This window comes from Belonocnema kinseyi, chromosome 3, assembly GCF_010883055.1.
Source record: "Belonocnema kinseyi isolate 2016_QV_RU_SX_M_011 chromosome 3, B_treatae_v1, whole genome shotgun sequence".
In the NCBI taxonomy this organism is placed as follows: Eukaryota; Metazoa; Arthropoda; class Insecta; order Hymenoptera; family Cynipidae; genus Belonocnema; species Belonocnema kinseyi.
The window spans coordinates 144,366,564-144,388,757 of NC_046659.1; the positions used below are offsets into that span (position 1 = coordinate 144,366,564).

Below are 22,194 nucleotides of genomic sequence, written 5' to 3' on the forward strand. Positions count from 1 at the left end.
AGGTGAATTCAGTGAAAAAAGGCATGTTTTTAAGCATTTTTTTGGCGTTAAAGATAGTGTGAGTTTATTCAGTCAATTTCCATATAATAATGCAAAATTTGAACAATATTTTTTTAAATTTTCATTGCAAAATATTGAAAATTATGCGAATGACAGTGAACCTCCGGAGGGGGCTCGAAAAAAAGTTGTTTTGAGGTGTATATCATAACTCGCAACAGAATCTTGTGAAGCAAAAAAATCAAAATGCATTTGTTACAGGAGATGTTTCTCGAAGTAAGAATAGGATTTTTTTTCATTTTTAAATTTCTCGTAGCACTTGGAGGGCAAAAACCGATTTTCGCTAAAAAAATCGGCTAATTTGTTATTGTAAAATCAATAATTATTTTTGAAAAAAAACCTCCCATAGATATCTGGAAAATCATATGAAGAAATACTGTGCCAAATTTAAAAAAGATTGGTTTAGTAGATTTTGAGTTATGGCGTACACGGACTTAAAAAATAACAAGTTTCAGGAAAACGCTTTAAAGTTTTGCACGCTAAAAAATGCACTATAAAACTCAATCATTCCTTTATACTCAAATACTCATAACTCCGTCAATTTTGCTCCGATCGACTTGAAATTCTGACACAACATTCTTGAGATATTATGCATTCATATAAAAAAAGAACAAAAAATGTTTAAATGCTGCCCCCCCCCCCCCCCCCCAAATTGTTCTGATAAAATTAGAATCAGTACGGTTATATGGCGGCTTTGCCCTGCAAAAATAGGCCCAAATTTATTAAAATGTAACCATTTTTTTAACTTTGTAAGAAGCTAAAGAATTCAGAAATTACTGAAATTCAAGATATTAAGAGAATTCGGGGAATTTCAGGAATTCAAGAAATTTAGAGGATTCAAGAATTTAAAGAAATTCAAGGGAATTCAGACAATTTAAAGGAATTCAGAGAATTCAGAGGAATTGACACAATTCGAAGTAATTTAGATAGTGCAAAGAAATTCAGAGAATTCAAGGGAATTTAGAGAATTTAAAGGAATTCAGAAAATTTAAGGATTTTAGCGATTTAGGAGAATAACGGGATTTCAACAAATGTAGAATATTCCAGAAATTTAGAGTGTTCAAGAAATTAAGGGAATTCAAAATATTTAAATATTCAAGCAATTTAGAATGTCCAATAATTTTACAGAAATACAGTAATAAGAAGATTTTGTATTTTTCAGAAAAACCATTCTCTATAAATCTACCGTTTCTAATTTTGAATGGTAATTTTCCTGTGGTGAAATTTCTAAAACAATTTTTTCAAAAAAAGCATTTTTTTCAACAACAAGAAATACATTTAAAGTTTGCATAATTATTTTAAAAACTGGGACAGTAAGGGGGCATAAGATATAATTCGTTACATAAGTTTAAATAATAAAATCAGCTACAAAACTTTTTTCCAGATGCTTTATTTTTGTAACGAAAATAAGTAGACAGGATTATAACAATCGTTTGTAAAAATTGTACGTTAAAAGATTCATTAATAATGCAATAAGTGCCAAGTTTATCTAATAGTTCGTTTAAAACAAGGGACTAAATTATCCAATTCAAACCATAATAAACCTTTTTTAATCATCAAAAGTGAATTCACAAATCATGAATGTTTTCTCAAAAATATGCATAAACCGAGGAAAAAAGGCAATGAAAATACAAACAAAATATGTTCTTTTGTCATTTTTCACTTTAAGTCTTAACATTAGTAATTTTTTAATTGATTTCGATAGACCATTAAAAAATGTCAGCCGCTTCAATTTAAAAAAAAGAAAATTCCAAATCGATTAAAAGATACGACCTCTGGCACATTCTCAACAAAAAATTCCACTTTTTTCTCACTGATCCGGCTCGAAGGACCAAAGATAAAGATAAGAATCAAATGAATGAATCGAATCCCAGCAAATCTTGAAACACCTTTCTCCGATCTTCTGACACATGCCTTATTTCTCCACTCATCGTGTGCGTATTGTAAAAAATAAAGTAAAAATAGAAGTCAGGCAACGGCGGTTGAAAACGTAAAATGCCAAAACTACGAAGCTGGTAAAGCACAACAATGCTGGCTTATTGGCTCAGGGGGGTGAGAGTCGAGAGGGTGGCGACGAAACAGTGGGATGAGCGGGTGGTCAGAATCGGTGAGGGGGAGGAGGAGTGAACCAGAAGCAGGGTGTAGTTTCAAGCCAATAGTAATGGCTCGTCCAGGCGTGCAACAAACGTTGTACAGCTCCTCAAACAAAGCGAACAAAAGAGCATCAATTTTACGTTTTTATCGTCTGGTATTGTCTATCTTCGACAATACCTCATGGCTGTCCCGATCCTCTTTCCTCCCAACCCTTCAACTCTACGTCTGTAACCAACCCCTTCCTGTAATTTGTTTCGCTTAGTTACATGGTGCACCACTGGGAACGACTAACGTCAGCTTTTTTTCATTTTGATTCTTACAACCTGTCAATTTCGGTCTGAAGGATAGTCCAAGTTTTGAATCTTTTTTCAAATTTAGAATTATCTACCTCTCTCGCTTTGGTCTAAATGAACCCCTCCACTTTTTGAGTTGAACCCTCGATTTAGACCCTACACTTGGGAGTCAAATTCTAAATCAAAGAGCAGAATTAAGTCCCTTCCGAATTAGGGGTGGTTAGTAAGACCTCCCTCTGGCGATTCTAATCCAATCGAGTGATATTCAGCACATCGAGAATGAATCATAAAAGATGGGTTAGTGGGTGGTCAGGGATGAGGTAAGGGATCTTTTTCTTCGACAGGAGCCAATCTCGCTCGGAGCAAGCAATTTAATACAAAAATGTCAGCAGTATCTAGATAATTATATAACTGGCCATCTGTGGGAGAAAAGTGGGTGGATGGATAGCGAGGATGCCAGAGCAGGACAGGAGAGGGCTAAAGGGGATCGCTAGGAAGACTAGGAAGGGAGTCAAGTAGAGGGTGATTTCCCAGCTGGCCTGTAAAGCAACCCCTGAAGTGGACTGTGTCTCGCGACCGGTTTCCACGTACACGACTTCCGGTCCGTATGAGAAAATGGAATATGGGGCTTTAGCCTGCTACAAGTATATGGAAAGGGGTGTCTACACCTTGCATCGGCACGCCAATCCTTCTACGGAGTATTTTGTGTCGGGGGTATTTTTCAACAAGATTGACGACCCTAGAAAGACTTTTCAATCGAGATCGTACCTAGTCGCGCGATTCATAAAAGAGATTGAGGTGAGACGTATTCTTAGAGAGGGGAAAATTCATCTAGTATATATCTTCTTTATAGCTTCACGAGCATTAACCCAGATCCTCAAGCAACATAATTGAAATGGAATAGTAGAGATTTTCGATACAATGTTACAATTGTGAACAATGTTATTATTAGGATTAGTTTCACTGATCCAACTTAGGGATTCTCTCTAATCGAACTGATTAAACTAACGGAAAATAATTAAGTTAATTAAAGAGTTATTAGTAAAATAATCAGTATGTCGAGTTTGATATGAACTTCCACTACCGGCGGATAGTATCGGTCCCGAAACCGCATGACATATAACTTAGTCTTAACTTTGAGAAGTGATAGCGCCGTCCAGAATATAGATAGGATTTTTTTCCGTTGGAACCATTATGAAATTCTGCGTTAAATAAGCTCAAAGAAATCATTTGGAACTGGAACTTGGATTGAATGAGTCCGGATTTACTGCTTCCGAGAATTGTTGTCGTGGCGGTTTCGGACTGAGCCCCTCGGGGTTGAGAGAGGGCGTTCAACCAAGCGTGAAACACCTGCATCGTAACGACAGAGAAATTCCGACAGGATATAATTCACACGCGACTAAATGTTTACATTTAGCCGGTTTGGATTTACCACTCAAGGCTACTGAAGCCATCCCCGAAACCGGTCCTAAACTCAAGTTCAAGGATATTCATGAAATTCAGGGAATTCAAGAAATTTATAATATTTCAGGAATTCAGGAAATTCAGAAAGTTCCGCGAATTCAAGGATTTCAAAGAATTTAGAAAATTCAAAGAAATCAAGAATTTTTAAAAGTTAAGAAAATTCGGAGAATTCAAGGAATTCAAAGAATTCAGACTATTCCGAGTATTCAAGGATTTCATAAATTTTTAGGAATAAAGGGAATGCCAGGAATTCAGAGAATTTAAAGAAAACAGAGAAATAAAGGAATTCAGAAAATTCAAGGAATACGGAGATTCAAGGAATTCAGTCTTCAAGGGATTCTAGAATTCAAGAAATTCAAGGACGTCAGATAATTCAAAGACATTCAAAGAATTGAAAGAATTCAAGGAATTGAGAATATTCAGAGAATTCAAGGATTTCAGAAATTTTCAATAATAAAGGGTATTCAGAAAATTCAGAGATTTCAATGAATTTAAGGAATACATATATTCAAGGAATGCAGAGTATTCAAGGAATTCTGAGAATTCAAGAAATTCAGCTAATTCAAAGAAATTCAGCTAATTCAAAGGAATTCAGAGAATTGAAAGAATTCAAGAAATTCAGAGAATTTAAGGAATTCATAAAATTCAAGGAGTTCAGGGAATTTAACAAAATTCAGAAAACACAAGGAATTCACTATGTGTCTGATACTATTAGTCAATAGTATACAAGAAATTCTTTTTTTTTGTGTTAATTTTGATCACAAAAATTTCAATTTCCAGTTAGAACACATTTTTAAAAGGAAATTGGGAGAATTCATCAAATTGAAGTAATTCAGAGGGCATGGATAATTTCCTGAATTTCAAGAATTCGTCATGTTCAAAGAATTCAAACAATTCAAAGAATTTAAGTATGTCAGAAAATTAAAGGTATTGAGAGATTTTCATGAATTTAGGATATTAAAGGAATTAAAAAATGTCTGAGACTTCTTATTATTTCACGGATTTCAGAGACTTTAGAGAAATAAAGGATTTCAAGGAATTCACATAATTCAAGGAATTAAGATAATTTAAGGAATTCATCAAATTTTAGGAGTTCAGGAATTTCAATAAGTTTAGAAAATCAAAGGAAATCTCTACGTCCGATACTATTTGATGATTGTGTACAAGAAATTCTGTTTTTTTTTTAATTTATTCACAAAAATTTCAATTTCCAAATTTTATTAAAAGAAACTTTCTTTTAAGGAAACGCATAAAAATAAAGGAATTCAGGAAGTTTAGAAAATTTGAAGAATTTAAGGAATTTAGAACATTCAATGATTTTGGATTATTCAGATAATTCCAGGAGTTTAAAGAATTTAAGGATTTCAGAAAATTCAACGGAAAAAGAAACAAATTTTCAACTAAAATTGTAAATCATCAAATGGAATTTAAAAATTTTAAAGCAAGATGAATTTTCAACAAAAATGATGAACCTTTAACTAGAATAATTGAATTTTTGACCAAAAAGATTAATTTTTTCCAATGAGACGAATTTTCTACTACAAGGATAATTTTTTAACCAAAAATTAAGTAATCGAGTTTTTAATCAAAAAATGAATTTTCTACGAAAAGCCTAATAAATTTCCAACCAATGAGATGAATTTTCAACTCAAATTATAGAATATTTAACTGAAATACTTCAATTTATCACCGAAAAGAAGTATATTAAGGCAAAACGAAATGGTTGAATTTTTAATTAAAAAATACCAACTTTCGTTTAAATTGTTGGATTTTGAAATAGATTTTGAAACAAATAGTTTAACTTTGAGATGAAAAATATCAATTTTTAACTACAAATAGAATAGTTAAATTTTCTGTTAAAAATGTAGTTATTAACTAAGAAAAGATAAACGTATGTTCAGCAAAATAGTTCTATTTTATGATGGAAAAATGAAAGATTTAGACTCTGAAAAAAAATTCCTTTAAATCTTCCACATTCATTTTAGACAATTTGATCAATCTTTCAAGATATTTTTAAATATTCTCTTAAAAATGATTTTTGCAAAGTAAAATTCATTTTCAATTTTCCTAGGAATTCTAAGACAATGTTTTCATTATTTTGAAGCCTTTCAAAATTCTTAAACGTTCTTTTTCTTAATTAAAAAATTTCAAATTGAATGTTTTGCAAATTCAATATTTGAAACTGAAGCAATATTTAAAATTTAATAAAAGCCGTTAATTATAAATATATTCTTATAAAGTTATTGAAAATTAAAAATAGTTTCTTTACAAATTTACGGAATATTCAATTCTAAACATTTTTTGATTTTAGTAATAAAGAATAAAAAAAAAATTATAACATTTAAAGTGGAAATCTTGAATTTTAAACTTTTAAAATTGAAGTTTAAAAGTTTTTCAATTGAAAAATTTTGTATTCAAATGCTTAATAATTTACACGTATAATATAAGGCACAAACACTTTTCAACTGAAGAGTGTTAAATGAAATGCAGATAAACTGCAAAATTTAGAAGTTTTATAAATTATAGAGTACAAAGATTCAGAGGAAGTTCTAAAAATATAAATCCACGTTAACATTTTCAATACTCTAAATTAAAGAATCAAGCAATGAACTTTAAACATTTTTAAAATTATATTATTTTATATAATTTTTAGCTAAATACATCAAAAATGAAATTTTTCTTTTTAATTTAATAGTTCTTAAATCAGAACTTAAATTATTTTTATTTTAAATAGTTTAGGCATCCTTGAAAAGCTTTAAAATTTTATATCAAAATCTTGAGAAATCTAGAAGTGGTTTTAAATTTTTCAAAATTTAAAATAATGTTTGATTTTTTTAAACTTTTAAATATATTTTAAAATGAATTGAAGTTTTTCTACACCTTTTGGGAAATCCTGCAAATTAAAAAAAATCCTTAAAAATTGAATTTATAAATAACAATATAACATTTATTATTTGTAGAAAAAAATAGAGTAATTCTAAGAGATGCTCAAAAGTTTTAAAAAGATTCGAATTAAATTTAGAACTTGGAATGGTTGCAAATAATTTAAACAAAGTGTGGGTATTGAAAAAATTCGGCTAGTCGCACCGAAATTGTGGTGCAAATACCCACAGCCGAATTTAAAACCAACTGTAAGTTTTTGCAGATTACATACAAAAATTAAATAATTAATAAACAATGAAACTTTCAAGACAAAAGTTTAATTTTTCATCAAATAGCTGAATTTTTAAACTACAAATATAAATTTTCAACTAAGAAGATTAATTTTAACTGATTTTTTTTCTAAAAAATCGGTACAATACCCAGGCAAAAAAAATGCACTCTTATTTCCCGGGTTTTCACGTTCTCATAAGATGCCCTATCATTTTCCAGTTTTCCCCATCGAGCGGCCACCCTGTGATATTTGACGTGCCATCAATTCGATTATTCAACTCAAGTCAGTAAATTTCCGATTTAAATTAATTTCCCGATTTTTTCCCGGTAAAAAATATTAGCTGTCATTTCCTTTTATTATTACCCAAAAAAATTAGACAAATAATAACCCCTTGAGAAAAAAGTATCAAATTTTAGGGGAAGGATGAACCAGAAAGTTATACTTTCAATAAAGCACCTGCCAGAGGATCCTCTAATGTGATCATTTCTATGCTTTATCGTATCAAGAGAAACGTGAGGGTTGTAGAGATCACGAGGTAAAAGGTCATAAATTGTTTTCCAGGGCACTAAAAATCCGGGTTGATAAAAAAATATTTCAAGACTCACCGTTGGTAGCACTGTTGACAAGCAAAGCACTCCAAGTGGTAAACATTCGTCCTGGCTCTCATCACCATTTCGAAAGCTGGAATCGGTTTATTACAGGCCGAACAATGTCCTGTGCTTCCAAAAAGCCTCAGATAGTCCCTCTTGCAAAGAATTAAATCTGCTTTGGTATACAAAGTCTGGCCAACCTCCCCTAACCGGCAATCGCAACAGCCACATTTTAGACAGTCTTCGTGCCAATAAACATCCAGTGCTTTCAAGAGAAACCTGCACATAAATGTACAAATATTATTCACTTTTATTTACATTTCATTTGATTTTTATTTGATTTAGGGAGCATTCGAATATTGGGTTACGATTTTTTTAAAGAGAGTTCAATTTTAAAGCTGAAAAGGTGAATTTTTAACAAAAAAGTTCATTCTCAGCAAAGAGAGAGAAATATACAACCATAAATGTAATAAACAATGAAAATTTCAAGAAAAAAAGTTTAATTTTTCCCCAAATGGCTGAATTTCTAATCTAGAAATTTGAATTTTCAACTAAGAAGATTAATTTTCTACCCCAAGACAAATTTTCAACAAAGCAAATTAATTTTTTATCGAAAAATTGGATTTTCAACTGAGAAAGATAAGTTTTAAACCAAAAATGTAACAGTTAATATTTCAGTTAAAGAAAATAATTTAGAACAAGAACAAAAAACGAATTATCAAAAATTTTAATTCAATGAAAAAATACAATTTTTCAACAAAATAGTTGAATCATTAACGAAATAGATTTGTAATTAAAAACTGGAATTTAAAACCAAAAAAAGATGAATTTTTAAGTGACAAGTATTTAAATAAAAAATTATTTGCTGAATCCTAAAAAAACAAATTTTCAATAAGTTGAATTAAAAAAAAAACGAATTTCTCACATACATTTTTTAAAATAATTAGTTGGGCCAACCATTTACCTAGTTACTGCTACTAATTGAACGGTCACTGCAACTGATGGAATGGTTGAGCGATCTAATAAAATAGCAGTACCATATCTTACTAACTAAACAGTTTGCTCAAATAACCACTTTTTTCAGTGCAGTTTTATTTTTAACCAAACAGTTTTATTTGCTACAAGAAAATTAATTCTCAATAAGAAATGTAATGGTTAATATGTTAAATAAAAAATATTCAAATTTCAAATAAAAAAAAATTCGATTTGACAAAAAAGTCCAATTTCGACCAAAATAGTTGCATCCTCAACCAAGATTTGCAACCAAAAGAATTAATTTTCAACCAGGAATTACAGAGGTACATTTTCATTGCAGAAAATCAATTATAAAAAAATATTATTAGCAGAATAGTTAGATTATCAACCAAAAGGATGAATTTTCAATTTAAATTATAAATCTTCGGAAAAAAAATCCAGAAAAGATTTCAGAAGTCAATCAAATTTTTGAATTTTCTACACAATAGTTAGTTTTTTAACCAAAAAGAATAATTTTGCATAGATAAATGTTTAACTAAATTGATGAGTCTTCAACAAAGAAAAATTTAACCAAATAGTTGAATTCTCAAACCTAAAATATTATTTTTCAACAAAATAATTAAATAAGCAACCAAAGAGATGAATTTTAAAATAAAATGATAAATTTTAAACCAAAAAGATTAATATTGATTTCCAAAAAGTATGAATTTTTAATAAAATACCTGAGCTTAAAAAAAAAAATATTTATGAATTAGAAAAAGTGGGTTAGTTCAATTTTTAGCTAAAAGTAAATTAATTTTCAACAAAAAAGTCTTTTTCTAATAAATAGTTAAATTTCCAACAAACCAATTAATTTTTAATAAAGAAGAAAAAATTTAACTAAAATCATGAATTTTCAAACAGATTTTTTTTTTAGCCAAATAGTCGAATTTGGAACCCGAAAATATTTATTTTTTACCAAAAAGTTAATTTTCATAAAAGAGTCAAATTTTTAGCTAAAAAAGTTAGTTGTTAATAAAAAACATTTTAAATAGATAGTTAAATTTTTACATATATAGTTGAATTTTCAAGCAAAAAGGTAATTTCTTTAAAACAAAAGATCAATTTTTAATTTTAATTATGAATTTTCAACCAAGCAAGTTTTTCAAACCAAACAGTTGAATTTCTAACCCAAAAATATGCATTTTTACCAAAAAAGTTAACTTTTAAAAAAATAATGAAATTTGAAAAAAAGAAATTAATTTACAATAAAAACAATGAATTTGGCACCAAGAAGATCAATATTTTTTCCACCACAAAACATGGAATAATTAAAGTTTTAACTAAAAAAATCAGTTCCATAAAAAAGAGAATTTTTTAACAAATAGTTCAATTTTTAACTAAGGAAATGAATTTTCAACGACACATTAAAATTTTCAACACAAAGTGATGAATCTTAAATGAATTAAATTCCTTGAAATCTTTTAAAATTTTAAGCATTTCAAATTTTCGGAAATATTTTGAAATATTTTCAAACGTTTTAAAGCTCTCAAAAATGCCTTAGAATTAATTAAGATACAGAAAAATATTAAAAATCCTTTGAACATCCGTTAAACTTCTAAAACCCATGAAAAAACGTGTTGAATCTTTTACAGTTCCCTAAAACATTTAAATTCCTATTAAACCTTTTGAAATCCAATAAAATGTTGAAAATAATTAGAAAATCCGTCAAATTTCTTTAAATGCCCTAAAATATTTTAAATCCTTTGAGAGGTTTTGAAATACCTTGAAATTTTGTAGTTTCCAAAAGTTCCGTAAAATTAAGAATAAAAACCTAAAATATTTTAAATCCTTGAAAATCTATTGAAATCCCTTGAAATTTTTAAAGCCTTTGAAAATTCCTTGGAAATAAAAAAAAACCTAAAATAATTGAAACCCTTAAAAATAATTTTAAATTCTTTAAAAAAATGTAAAGCACTTGAAAATTCCCTCAATTCTGATCAATAAATTCTTTGAAATCAATTAAGATATGAGAAAATCCCGTGGAAAAAAATCCCGTAGAAAAAATTCTATGGAATATGATTTTTCTTAAAGTCCAACAAAAATGTATTAATTATTGAATTATTCGAAATACCTTAAAAAATTTTTAAGTACAATAAATATTCCATATTTTAAATTATATGATAATTAATTTTTTTTAATTATTGAAATAAGTCAAAAATCCCTTGGAATCTTAAAAAATTCCCTAAGATATTTAAAATCTGTCGAAACTTCTTGAAACTTTTTAAAGCTCTTGAAAATGTCTTGGAATAGTTTAAAATACCCGAAAATGTTGAAATTCCATTAAATTAATGAAGTCCATCGAAAATTCCATGGACTCTCTTCAAATTTCCTAAAATATTTCAAATGTTTTAAAATCACGTAAAATTTCTGGAAATTCTGTAAGCTCCTGAAAATTCCTTGGAATTTTTCAAAATATCCTAAGATATTGAAAAATATTTGGAATATCTTGACATTTTATGATAATTTTTAAATTCCTTAAGAGTTTTTTAAAATATCTTTATGGGCTCTATAAAATCTTTCCATACCTTCAGGAATTCTAGGAAATTTTTAAAAATCTCATAAAATGCTTTTAAATCACTTGAAAATTGCTTGGAATCTTCTAAAAAAACAATGCATAATTTTTAATATTTTAAAATCACTTGAAATTTGTTGAATCTTGTGAAAATTCCTCTGGCTACTATAAAATATCCTTAATTCTTTAAAATCCTTTAGGGTCCCTTTTAATTATTGAAATCTATCAGCAATTCTTTGGAACCTTCCTAAATACCTTATAGAATTTAAGGTCCTTCCAAATATTTTTAAATACCTTGAAATTTGTTGAAGCTCGCGAAAAATCCTCAGAATTTTTCAAAATACCCTAAAATCCTTCAAAACCCGCTCAAGTTATTAAAATATGTTTACCATTATTTAAAATATTTTGATTACTCTGAAATATTTCAAAATAATTTAGGAAAATTGAAAAACAGAAATAGATCTGAATTCAATAGTGGTTAACACGTGAGTTAATTTAATGAAAAAAAAGTTTCTGAAGTGGTTTTTTAATTTTTAAAAACCGAAATGACTTTATCTGAAAAAAGTGATCAACTTGTTATATTTTATTATAAATTAACCCCTGTTAAAAATCTGAACGAGTTTCCAACCCTTAAAAAGGAAATAACCACCCCTATTTAAATTTACATCTTCTGATCACGAGGAAAGTAACAATTCGGAATAAATAATGGATACAAGTGTTTTTAGTAAATTAAATTTTAAAATATAATCATTTAGATGTTTTATTCATCAAGTAGAAAAATAGCTTACCTTTCCGTAATTGCCTTTCCACAGCCGGCGCACTCGTGCTGAGTGGAGCCATTTTTGTTAATCTCCGACTTGCTCACATCCATAGTCATCGTGATCTGAACTATTTCGCCTTCTGAAACACAGTAAAAAATTCGAAATAATTATTAAATTCATCTCAAATTATTTGGTTTATCATTTAAATTTGTGTTATTTTCTTTAACTGGGTCACTTCTAGAATTGATTAATTCATAACCGGAAACGACAAATCACAGTTGTTTATTTCGGCTACAGGAAGTCTCGTAATTTTTATTTGAATCTTGATAGGTCGCATCCGGTTTCTATAAAAATTAGAAACTTGAGTACTAAATCAAACAAAATCGTCCGAGATACTTTAAGGGTGACAAAAACGAGAGAAACTGGCGGAATCATCGGAGAAAAAAGTCAAATGCAGCAGAGAGATAGTCTCGAACACAGAAGAAGATACAGTTTAGGTGAACAAAGGCACATCTAGAGATGAATGGAGAAAAATTCACGAAATCCTCGAGAATTGTTTGGCAGTTGGCAAGCCAACCAACTGCATCATCCATTTTTTACGAGCTTATTTTTCCCAAAGAAATTCACGATAATATTTTTCAAAGAAAAAAAAAAGAAGAAGGAAATCTTCTTTCAAAAAAAGATAATCAATAGAGTGTCCTAAAAAGCCACAAATACTTTTTGGATCACGTACCCTTTAAACTTGTCCCATTTCGTGACAAAATAAAAGCGCTGTTTTTATTTGGGAAAAAGTTAAAACATCCGTTCTGGACCTTTAAATACACTAAAAATTATTATAACTAATAATTAACGTTCATTTTCGTACGAGGAATGAGAGATTTGCAGAAAATACAACTGATGGTATTAAACACCAACAAAAAAAACTTGAACTAATTAGAATTAAAATAATATCCCTAAGTGTCAAAAACTCACCTTTAGAAGGGTTGAAATATTAACTTTTGCATTTTGAAAATTTGATATTTAAAAATTTCATATAGTAAAAATTAGTTTTATTTCCATGAATTCCTGTTTTAAGTTAATATTATATTTATTTACAACATTTCGGATTGTAATTTAAAAACATAATAACTCCTTTTTTCTAAAATTTAAAGAGAGAAGTTTTAAATTTTGGAAAATTGTTTTTTGCAAAAAACGACATTCCTTAATTCAAACAAATTCTGATTTGTAATACTTGATTTTCAAAATCCGAACTATTTCGACTTAAAACGGAGCTTGCTTTTGTAATGTTGCTTTTTATAATTATGATTCTTTACGGGAATTTTTTAATATTTTGTTTAATTATTTTGAAAAAGCAAAAACGTATCTAAATCTAGAAAATAAATGTTCTTTACAAATTGAAAAAAAAGCATTAAATCAGCAAATTTCTGTCTTATTTTTACACGTCCAATTATCCCTGAAGAATTCCGCGATGCGTCAATGAAATTTCTGAAGAATTTATTCATTTTTTGCGTGAAAAGTAAAAATATCTTTTCAAAGAAAGCGAATGCTGACGGCTTTTTTTTGAATGATGACAGAAGTTGTAATAAGGAGTGACTAGTTTCTTTTAATTGGTAGCTGTAACTATTCACTTTTTGTGTTAACAATATTGGTAACGAAGTCACTTTTCGAAATAAGTAAAAAATTAAGAAATAGTTTCATTTTTCTCCGTAATAGTACTCTTTTTGCTTTATTTGTATTTTAGAAATGTTATTTTTTATATAAATAAATTGAGGTAAATTTAGTCGAATTTAAGGAAATTTAGCAGACTTTCATGCAACTAATAAGAATTTGAAAAAATATGATTAAACAAATTTTTTTAATCAAAAAATTTCCATCAAATAGCGTAAAATGGGAGTGGACAGGACTTAAACAAATTAGTACAAAATTCAAATGAATTCAAGGTGGATTGAAATAAAATTTGAGTGAATTGAAAGCAATAAAAAAGTATTAAAAAAAGGTATTGAATTGATTCAATTTGGAATAATTTGCGAAAACTGCAAGGGAATTCAAAAGAATTGCATAAAATTTATAAAAATTCATGATCAGTATAAAAAAACGTTTAGGGTCAATTAAAAAAATATGCATTCATTGATTATAATTGAGTGAATTCAGAAGAATTCAAGTAGATTCAAAAGAATTCAGAGTAATTTGCTCAATTTCAAAGATGATTCAGAAGGAAGAATTTCAAAATAAAATCAAATCAATTGGAAGAATTCAAAAACTCAAAAATTGTATTTTATTTCTTTCAGCAAGATTTGAGTGAATTTAAAAGAATTAAAGAGAATTCAACAAAACAAATATAAAATTAATATAAATTAAAAATTATTCAAGGGAATAGAATAAAAGTTTTAGAGTCTCAAATGATTCAATTGAATTGAAGTAAATAAAATGATAAAACAAGTAAGAATTCAAGGTGAATAAATTTAATTTTGCAGGGTGAACTAGAAAAATGTATAGATCAATAAGGATCGATTAAATCCAGTGGATTTCAAAGAAATTAAAAAGAATTTAGGGAGACTTTAAAATAATTCAAAGGAATTGAAAAAAATTCAGAATTCCTTAGTGTTTTCTGTTTAAATTTATTGAAAGAAGTGATTGAAGTTATCTGAGAAAAAAATGGCAAAATGTCCTGGAATAGAATTATTAAATAAACATTAATAATTTTTCTTGATGTATATTTCTCATATATAATCATATATTTATAAAATACCAAAAAAAACTGAACAATGACGATAGTAACTTTTTTAGAAAAAAATACTAATTAAATGTAAAAAAAAAAGTTGTAAATAGTTCAATTTTGAACCTAAAAATATGAATTTTTTAGAAAACAGTTAAATTTTCAACATTACAGTTCATTTTTAATCAAGAAAGATCAATCTTATCATCAAACAACGTAGATTGAATCTCAACCAAAACCGGTTGCCTTTTCAACCAAATGATTGAATTTTTGAACTGAAAAGGTAAATTTTTTAGATTAAATTTTAATTGTCAGCCTGATATGTTAAATTTTTAAAAAATCTATTGCTTTCAACCAAAAAAGGGTGAATTTTCAACCAATAGTTTAATTTAAAAAATGTACATAATTTTCAAACAAATAGTTGTGATTACAACCAAAAAGTTGAACTTTAATCAAAAGAGACGATTTTGTAACAAAACAAATACATTTTTTAACAAATGGCTAAATTTCCATACGAAAAAGACGATTTCTTTGGAAGAAGATTAAATATTTAACAAAAAAGTTGATTTTTAACCAAAAACGGTGTTTGCGCTTGAAAAAAATAATTATTTTTCAATAAAAAAATATGACTTTTCTACATCAAAAAAGAAAGTTTGATTTTCTTATAAAACAGAAAAAAATACCTTTTTTTAGAAAAAAGTAGAAAGAGTTAAAAAGCTCAAATTGAAATTAAAATTAATCAATTTTGAACTTTTTCGTCTTATAAATGTTCAACTTTTAAGGCTTGCAATTTGAAAAAATTAAAACTTGAATGCAAATTCAGAATATTAAAAATTTTTTAATTTTTAACACTATTAATTAAAAAATTTCTAATTATAAAGGTTTAATGAAAAATTATTTAATTTTTCATATTTTCAATTAAATGGCACTATTTTTTCTAAATTCGAATTTTTATTTTAGCAGTTCCATTGAGATTAATATCGAAACTAAGTACAGCGAACTTCTGAGAAAAACAGAAAACAATCTATGGGTCACATTTTTCCTCGAAAAGTCGATTTTATCAACAAAAAAAAAGTCATTATTAAGTTACAGAAGCCAAACAGTATGTTGAAATCAATGATTCGTAGCGGGCGAATAAATTACTACCCCGATACCCTGAGCTTCATTTAAACTTTATCGCAGTCTTTTCGAGAGAACGAAATTAAATCTAAGCCTATCTCTCCGCATTTCGCCTTGAAATCAAACGGAAAACTCGCCGCTTAATTAGTTTACTGAGCGTTATCTCTAACAGGGCTTATACACTCACACTCACACTCACACTCACACTCAAACTCACACTCACACTCCACTCACACTCGCACTCACACTACACTCGCACTCGCATTCATACTCACACTACAATCGCACTCACACTCGCACTCCGACTCACTCAAAGTGCTCGAGTGTTGTGTGTGTGAATATGAGGGAATCCGCATGGTAGGGCGCATGTGTGAGTGTGCGAACGTCTGCACGAGGTAAGTGTCTAGCAACGGACAATAATTAGCCTCGCTAATTGGACTCATCGTCCATTCTCGTAGAAATAAGGTAGGTAGAAAGGCAAAAGTTCCATGGAAATTTTACTTATTCCGCACTTATTTGCGAGCCAAATGAAAGAAGAGACGAGGCCAATTCAGAGGATACGTTTGTGTAGAGCTTTCAGCGATGTTAATTAACAGCCACATTAATTGCTGCCATTGCTATTAGCTCAGCATTTTTACACGCATCGCTAACGCCGCAATTCTTCACAAATTTAATTGTTGTCAAAAAAAAAAAACGCATTGGCTTTAGAATCACTTGAAATTGGTGTAATGAAATTAAGTTAAACGAATTCATTATAATTAATGAAATGCAATGAAAATGATATTAAATTATATAACAATGAAACTGTTTCGCTAATAATTAACTTTTTAAAAAATTTAACTATTCTATTATTGGTTCAGATTTGATAGTTTTTAGTTTAAAATTGAACTTTTCGATTGAAAAATAATTTTTTGGTTCAAAATTTATATTTTTAGCTTTAAAATGTAACTATTTTCTAGGGGATTCGCAAGTTTTGTTTAAAAGTTTAAAAAAATATATTATTCGCTTTTGAATCACTTAAAACAAAATAATGTAACTATATAGACAGAATCACTTATGAAAAAAATTATATGAAATTATATAATAATGAAACTTTTTAGTTAAAAATGCTTTTTTTGCGAATTATTTAAAAATTTTATTTTTAGTGGAAAATTGGACGGTCTTAGCTCAAAATCAAACTATTAAATTTTTCATTAAAAATTCATCTTTTTAAATGAAAATTCAACTATTTTGTTTAAAATTCGTTTTTCTTCGTAGAAAATTAATTCTTTTAATGAAAATTGAACTATTCTATTATTGGCTTAAAATTGAAATCTTTAGTTGAAAATTAAACTTTTTCGTAAAAAATTAGTTTTTTTGTTCAAAATTCATATTTTTATCTCGAAAATTCCACTATTTTTCAAAGATTTCCAAAGATTTTCAAAGACAATTTTATTGGTTTAAAAATGAAAAAATTTAATTCAAATTTTAACTCTAAAATCTGTTCAAATTGAGAATTAAAATCGGCTGATTTAAATTCGTATGTTTAATTTAAAAATTAATTTCAATTGGTAGAAATGTCCTCTTTTTTGGTTAAAGTGTTAAATCTTTGCTTGAAAACTTTTTTTAAAAGATTTATCATTTTGGTGGAAAAATTCACCTTTTTCGTTTAAAATTGAACTAATTTGCTAAAAAGGATTTTTTTTGAGAATTTTTTTCCCCCCGAGAGTGTAAATATTCCGTGTTTGACTGAAAATTGATATTTTATATAGAAAATCAATCATTTTAATTAAAAAATCATTTTATTTTGGTTTAAACACAACTTTTTATTGAAAATCAATCTGTTTTGGTAGAGGATTCAACTGTTTTCTTTAAGATTACAAATTCTAATTTAATTTTTTTTATAAACATTAACTACTACATGTGCTTGAAAATTTATTTTTTGTCAAAAATTAAGTATTTGGTTTAAAATCCAACCACTTTCTCAAAAATTAATTTCTTTTTCGGTTAAATTTTGATCACTTTGGATAAAAATTCAACTATTTAGTCATAGATCAAATTTTGTTGAGAATTCTTCTTTTTCGAATAAAAATTTAAATATTTTGTATGAAATTTGTCTTTTTGTCTTTTTTGTTTTAACAATTTATTTGAAAATGCAAATATTACGTTGGAAATCCGTTGTCTTTTTTTTTTTGTTACAAGTTTATTTCATAATAATAAATATAGAAAATTAATTTTGTTGGTTAAATATGTCGTAAATTGTCGTTAAATTCAACTGACTGATAATTCTTTTTTTTGTTATATTTTTATTTGTTTCTTTAGCTAAAAATTTAACTATTCCATATTGGCTGTAAACTAATTTTATTTTAGTTAAAAATGCAACTATTTTGTACAATTTTTAGATACTTTGACGTTTTATAACGAAAATCAGTACTTTTAATAAAAAATATTTATGTTTTAATTAATTTTTCAAGAATTACAAACCGAAAACTGGTTGTTTTAAACAAAACAAAATAAAGATGGAAAGAAGATTTAAAATCAACCATATTTTTTATTTTACATTGGATTTTTGTTCGGAATGTGCTATTGTTAATAAAAAATAGGAAAATTTGGAACAATATTTACAATATTCGAAGAGTAACAGTATGTTAGCTTTTTTCACTGAAAATTAGTTAGTAATAAATAAAAATTTTGTGCAAAAATGCAACGGTTGAATTGTTTATACAAAAATCTGATACCTTAATTATCAAATCACAGCTTGAAATCCTCTGCTTTTATATTATTTTCGACAATATAGGTACCATGAAATACAACAAATTGTTAATATTATTAATTTTTAATTTAATTTAAAAAAAGGATATAAAAGACAAAATTATGCTGTGGAGTGCTATATTGATATCCTGCGAAATTTATTTAGAGTGTACGTTAAAAATTAAATCAACATGTTTTTTGCTTTTGAGCTTTTTAAGATGAATGTTCAAAACAAATTTAATCTGGTTTTTGTATTTTGAAAAAAATTTTCAGGAATAACAAATTAATTAGCGTAAATCTTGTAATTCAGCACAATTATTGCAGTCGTAAAAGCAGATAATCAAATTAATCACAAAAAGCTAATTGTTGTTGTTTAATTACATAAAATGATAGTATGCATTTTATTATTTAAGACCACATTAACGTTGTATTGGGTTATTAAAATCATTGACGTCATTACGAAACGCTTTGATATGAGAAACGACTACCCTATTCGTAACATCATAATTACGTTTTCTGTAATTAAAAGTGAAGTGCAGCAGTACTCAATATTTGATTATCTTTTATAATCAAAAATTCAATTACTTTTTTGTATTTTTTGCAATTTTTCATGGATTGAAAAATTTTTGATGCGAGATTGCATTTTTTTAGAAGTTGTTTATTGGTGAGATAATTTATCTAACCAAGCAATAGGCCATGATGAAAATTATTTCCTCATTAGAGTGGGTCATAATCTTTTTCCAGTTGTGATTTGGTTTATCAATGAATTAAATTAAAGGCTTATATTATACAAGCATTAGCTGTTCATTGATAAATACATATTTTGAACTTTCTGAAATTAATTCTATGATTAGGTGTAAAAAATTTAAAAAAAAAGATAAAATAATTTTTGAATGAAAATTCATTATAGTTAAGACGAAAAGAATTTTTTGCTATTGTCAACGAACCAGTTTTGGCGTCGTTGCTTTTGGCAATCGAAAAATGCAACATGGTGCTAGCAGTTTAAATTATTTTTTTAATTGTAGCAATTTCTTTGCAACATTTTTTACAAATAATTAAAATATTTTATTTTTGGATTTCTACAAGAATTTTTAATTATTTCTTAATCCACAAAAAACACTGAAAAATGTTGAATTTTAACAAAATACTGATAATTTTTCTGAAAATAAAAAATTACCAATTTTTCTAAACTATTCGCAGCAAACGAAAAAATTGCAGTTTTTACATATCCATAAAAAATTACGTTTTATCTTTTCAAGATGTTTCGACGTTTTTTAAATATTTGCACAAAAAATATGCATTTTTTGAAATTAAATATTTGAGCTTTTTCACGATTTTGCAGTGATAATATCATTGGAAACAGATACTAGAGTTTTTTATCACTTTATTTTTGCAAGCTTTTCGAAAATCATTGTTTTTTTAACAACAAAAATTTTTTTGCGTGATGTCGAAAGTCGTTATCTATACCTGTTAGATATAATAATTTATTAAATTATTTGACGTGCTAAAAAGTTTTAAATCTCGTAAAATTTTAAAATTGGTTATTAACGATTTTCGAACTTTTTATGTCTTTAGAATTAGAAACCAAAACTCCAAGAGATAAAAGCGCCCGTTTTATTTTAACATTACATATTTTGGAATAATCTTCTTTTGATGTTGGTCAAATTTTTTGATACCGATACCCATTGATTAAAATTCCCCTTATAATTTAAATCAGCAGAAATATGAAATTTTAATTAATTGTTTTATATGTATCTGTTAGATAAATTTTAAATGGTTTTAAAGGAAATAAAATACCTTAGGGAATTTCTTTAAGATTTTAATTATTTGCAGTGATTTCAAAGAATTTTAAATATTTTTGAAATTTTTGAAAAATGCAAAGGAGTTCTCAGGAGCTTTAAAAAGTTTAAAAGAATGACAGAAAATTTCACGGGGGTAAAAATATTTTAGGGTAATTATGGAGATTTCAAGGAATTTTAAATTATTTTAAATTATTTCAAAAATTTGAAGGGATCAAGTATATATTTTAATAAATTTTAGAGAATTTATTTAAAAGAAGTGAGAAATTTTGCAGAGTTTCAAAGAGTTGAAGACAATTTCGAATATTTTTTGAATATTATTTAAATTCATTTGGAATTTATCGTCAATTCTTATTAATTTAACGCTAATTATTTTCAATCCTTTTTAATTCTTTGGCATTATTTTGAATTTTATGAACTCAATTGAATTCTTATAAATTTTTATTTTATTCATCTTGAAGTAATCTAACCATAAATTTTTACCAATTTCATTGAATTATTATCATTTTCATTATTCATGCACATTAGTCACATTTTGTCACTTTTTAGGTTAGAAATTAATCTGTTCTGCTAACTTTTTTGATTAAATGTTGTTTTTTCTCAAGAAATTAAGACTGCGGCCACTCTAAGAATAATTAATAAAAAAAATTATAAATTTAAAAGACGAATAGCGTTAATAACGCGAGAAAAAAACGAGGCGGATAAAAGGGGCGCTGAAAAGAATAAGAATTGCCAACCCTTATGTTACTCGCGACAGGTATTTTTTTCACGTAGTATCCGCTTCGTTAATTGGAGAGCAAATTAAAGAAGCGAAGAAAAGAACGTGGGTTTTTAGACCCAATTATTGTTTGATAAAAGTATTTTCTTTTTTGTGGAGAGAAATTGACAAATAAGAATATTTTTTTTAATTCATCAATAGATAAACAAACATTGTACAATAAAATATTCATTCTTCCTTTACCACCGAAAATAATTCAAATGTTAAAAAATTAAATTCCAACAATTTTCTATAAAAATTTTCAATTTATTTTGATAATCCCTCATTTGTTATAGAGAAGAGACGATCTTAATTAGTTTTGACTTCTAGTTAGTATTCAGAAATTAAAGAAAAATGCACTGATATAAACATTATCAGAAATAGAGGAATGTTATTTTGAAATAAAGCGGAATAGCAGAAAAAAAACTGATGACAACGCATTACGAGATACTGTTAATAGGCAATTAGCGGCTGCTCATTATAAACTACTGTAATCGTAATTAATCTGATGATAAGGCTTTAAGATAAGCAGAGGCAGTGGACTGACCATGATCGCACGCGTTTCGACATGTGGTGAAAAGTTTTGGACGAAAGAACTCTGTCCAAATACAATACTGATTAACAGTTTTATTCAATCGGGGCAATTATTTGCAGTAAAAATAAATTAAAAATTGAAAATTTATTTTTTGTTATTTTAAATTATTTTATTACAATTATTAAAAGAAAACAAAACCAAAAATCTAACGACCAAATTTGGAAAACCACCATAAAATGTTGCTATTGCAATTTGAAAAACGATAAGAATTTTCTTAATAATAGCAAAAATAATTTTTTAGGCAAAAATAAAAAATAGGAAAGGAAAATGAGAAGGCAACCAACCAAATCTCCTTCCTTCTCTTTTTCGTTTCTTTCGTCTTTTTTTATTTTTATTATTATCAAATTAAAATGAAAAAAACTTTATTAAAAATAATCATCTACATTTCGGAACTTATACAGCACCCTTATCAAGGCAAAAAAATGTAGCAGGCGGGAACAGCAACGAAACCACGATGCTCTCTCCCTGGCCTGATTCTTGGGTGTTTCATTGCTGTTCCGGTCTGTTCAAATTTGTTTGCCTCCATAAGGGTGATG

General features: G+C 27.4%; 1 protein-coding gene across 1 annotated transcript in view; it reads right to left on the reverse strand.

Moving 5' to 3' along the window:
* Positions 1 to 22,194, reverse strand: part of LOC117169095 (LIM domain only protein 3-like) — an 86,645-nt gene that overhangs the window by 27,880 nt on the left and 36,571 nt on the right. The window contains exons 2-3 of the mRNA XM_033355223.1: positions 11,970 to 12,081; positions 7,668 to 7,931 (exon numbers count right to left, since the gene is read on the reverse strand). Of these exons, the coding sequence (XP_033211114.1) occupies positions 7,668 to 7,931; positions 11,970 to 12,058 (353 nt within the window). The 5' untranslated portion in view covers positions 12,059 to 12,081. The remainder of the gene's footprint in view (positions 1 to 7,667; positions 7,932 to 11,969; positions 12,082 to 22,194) is intronic.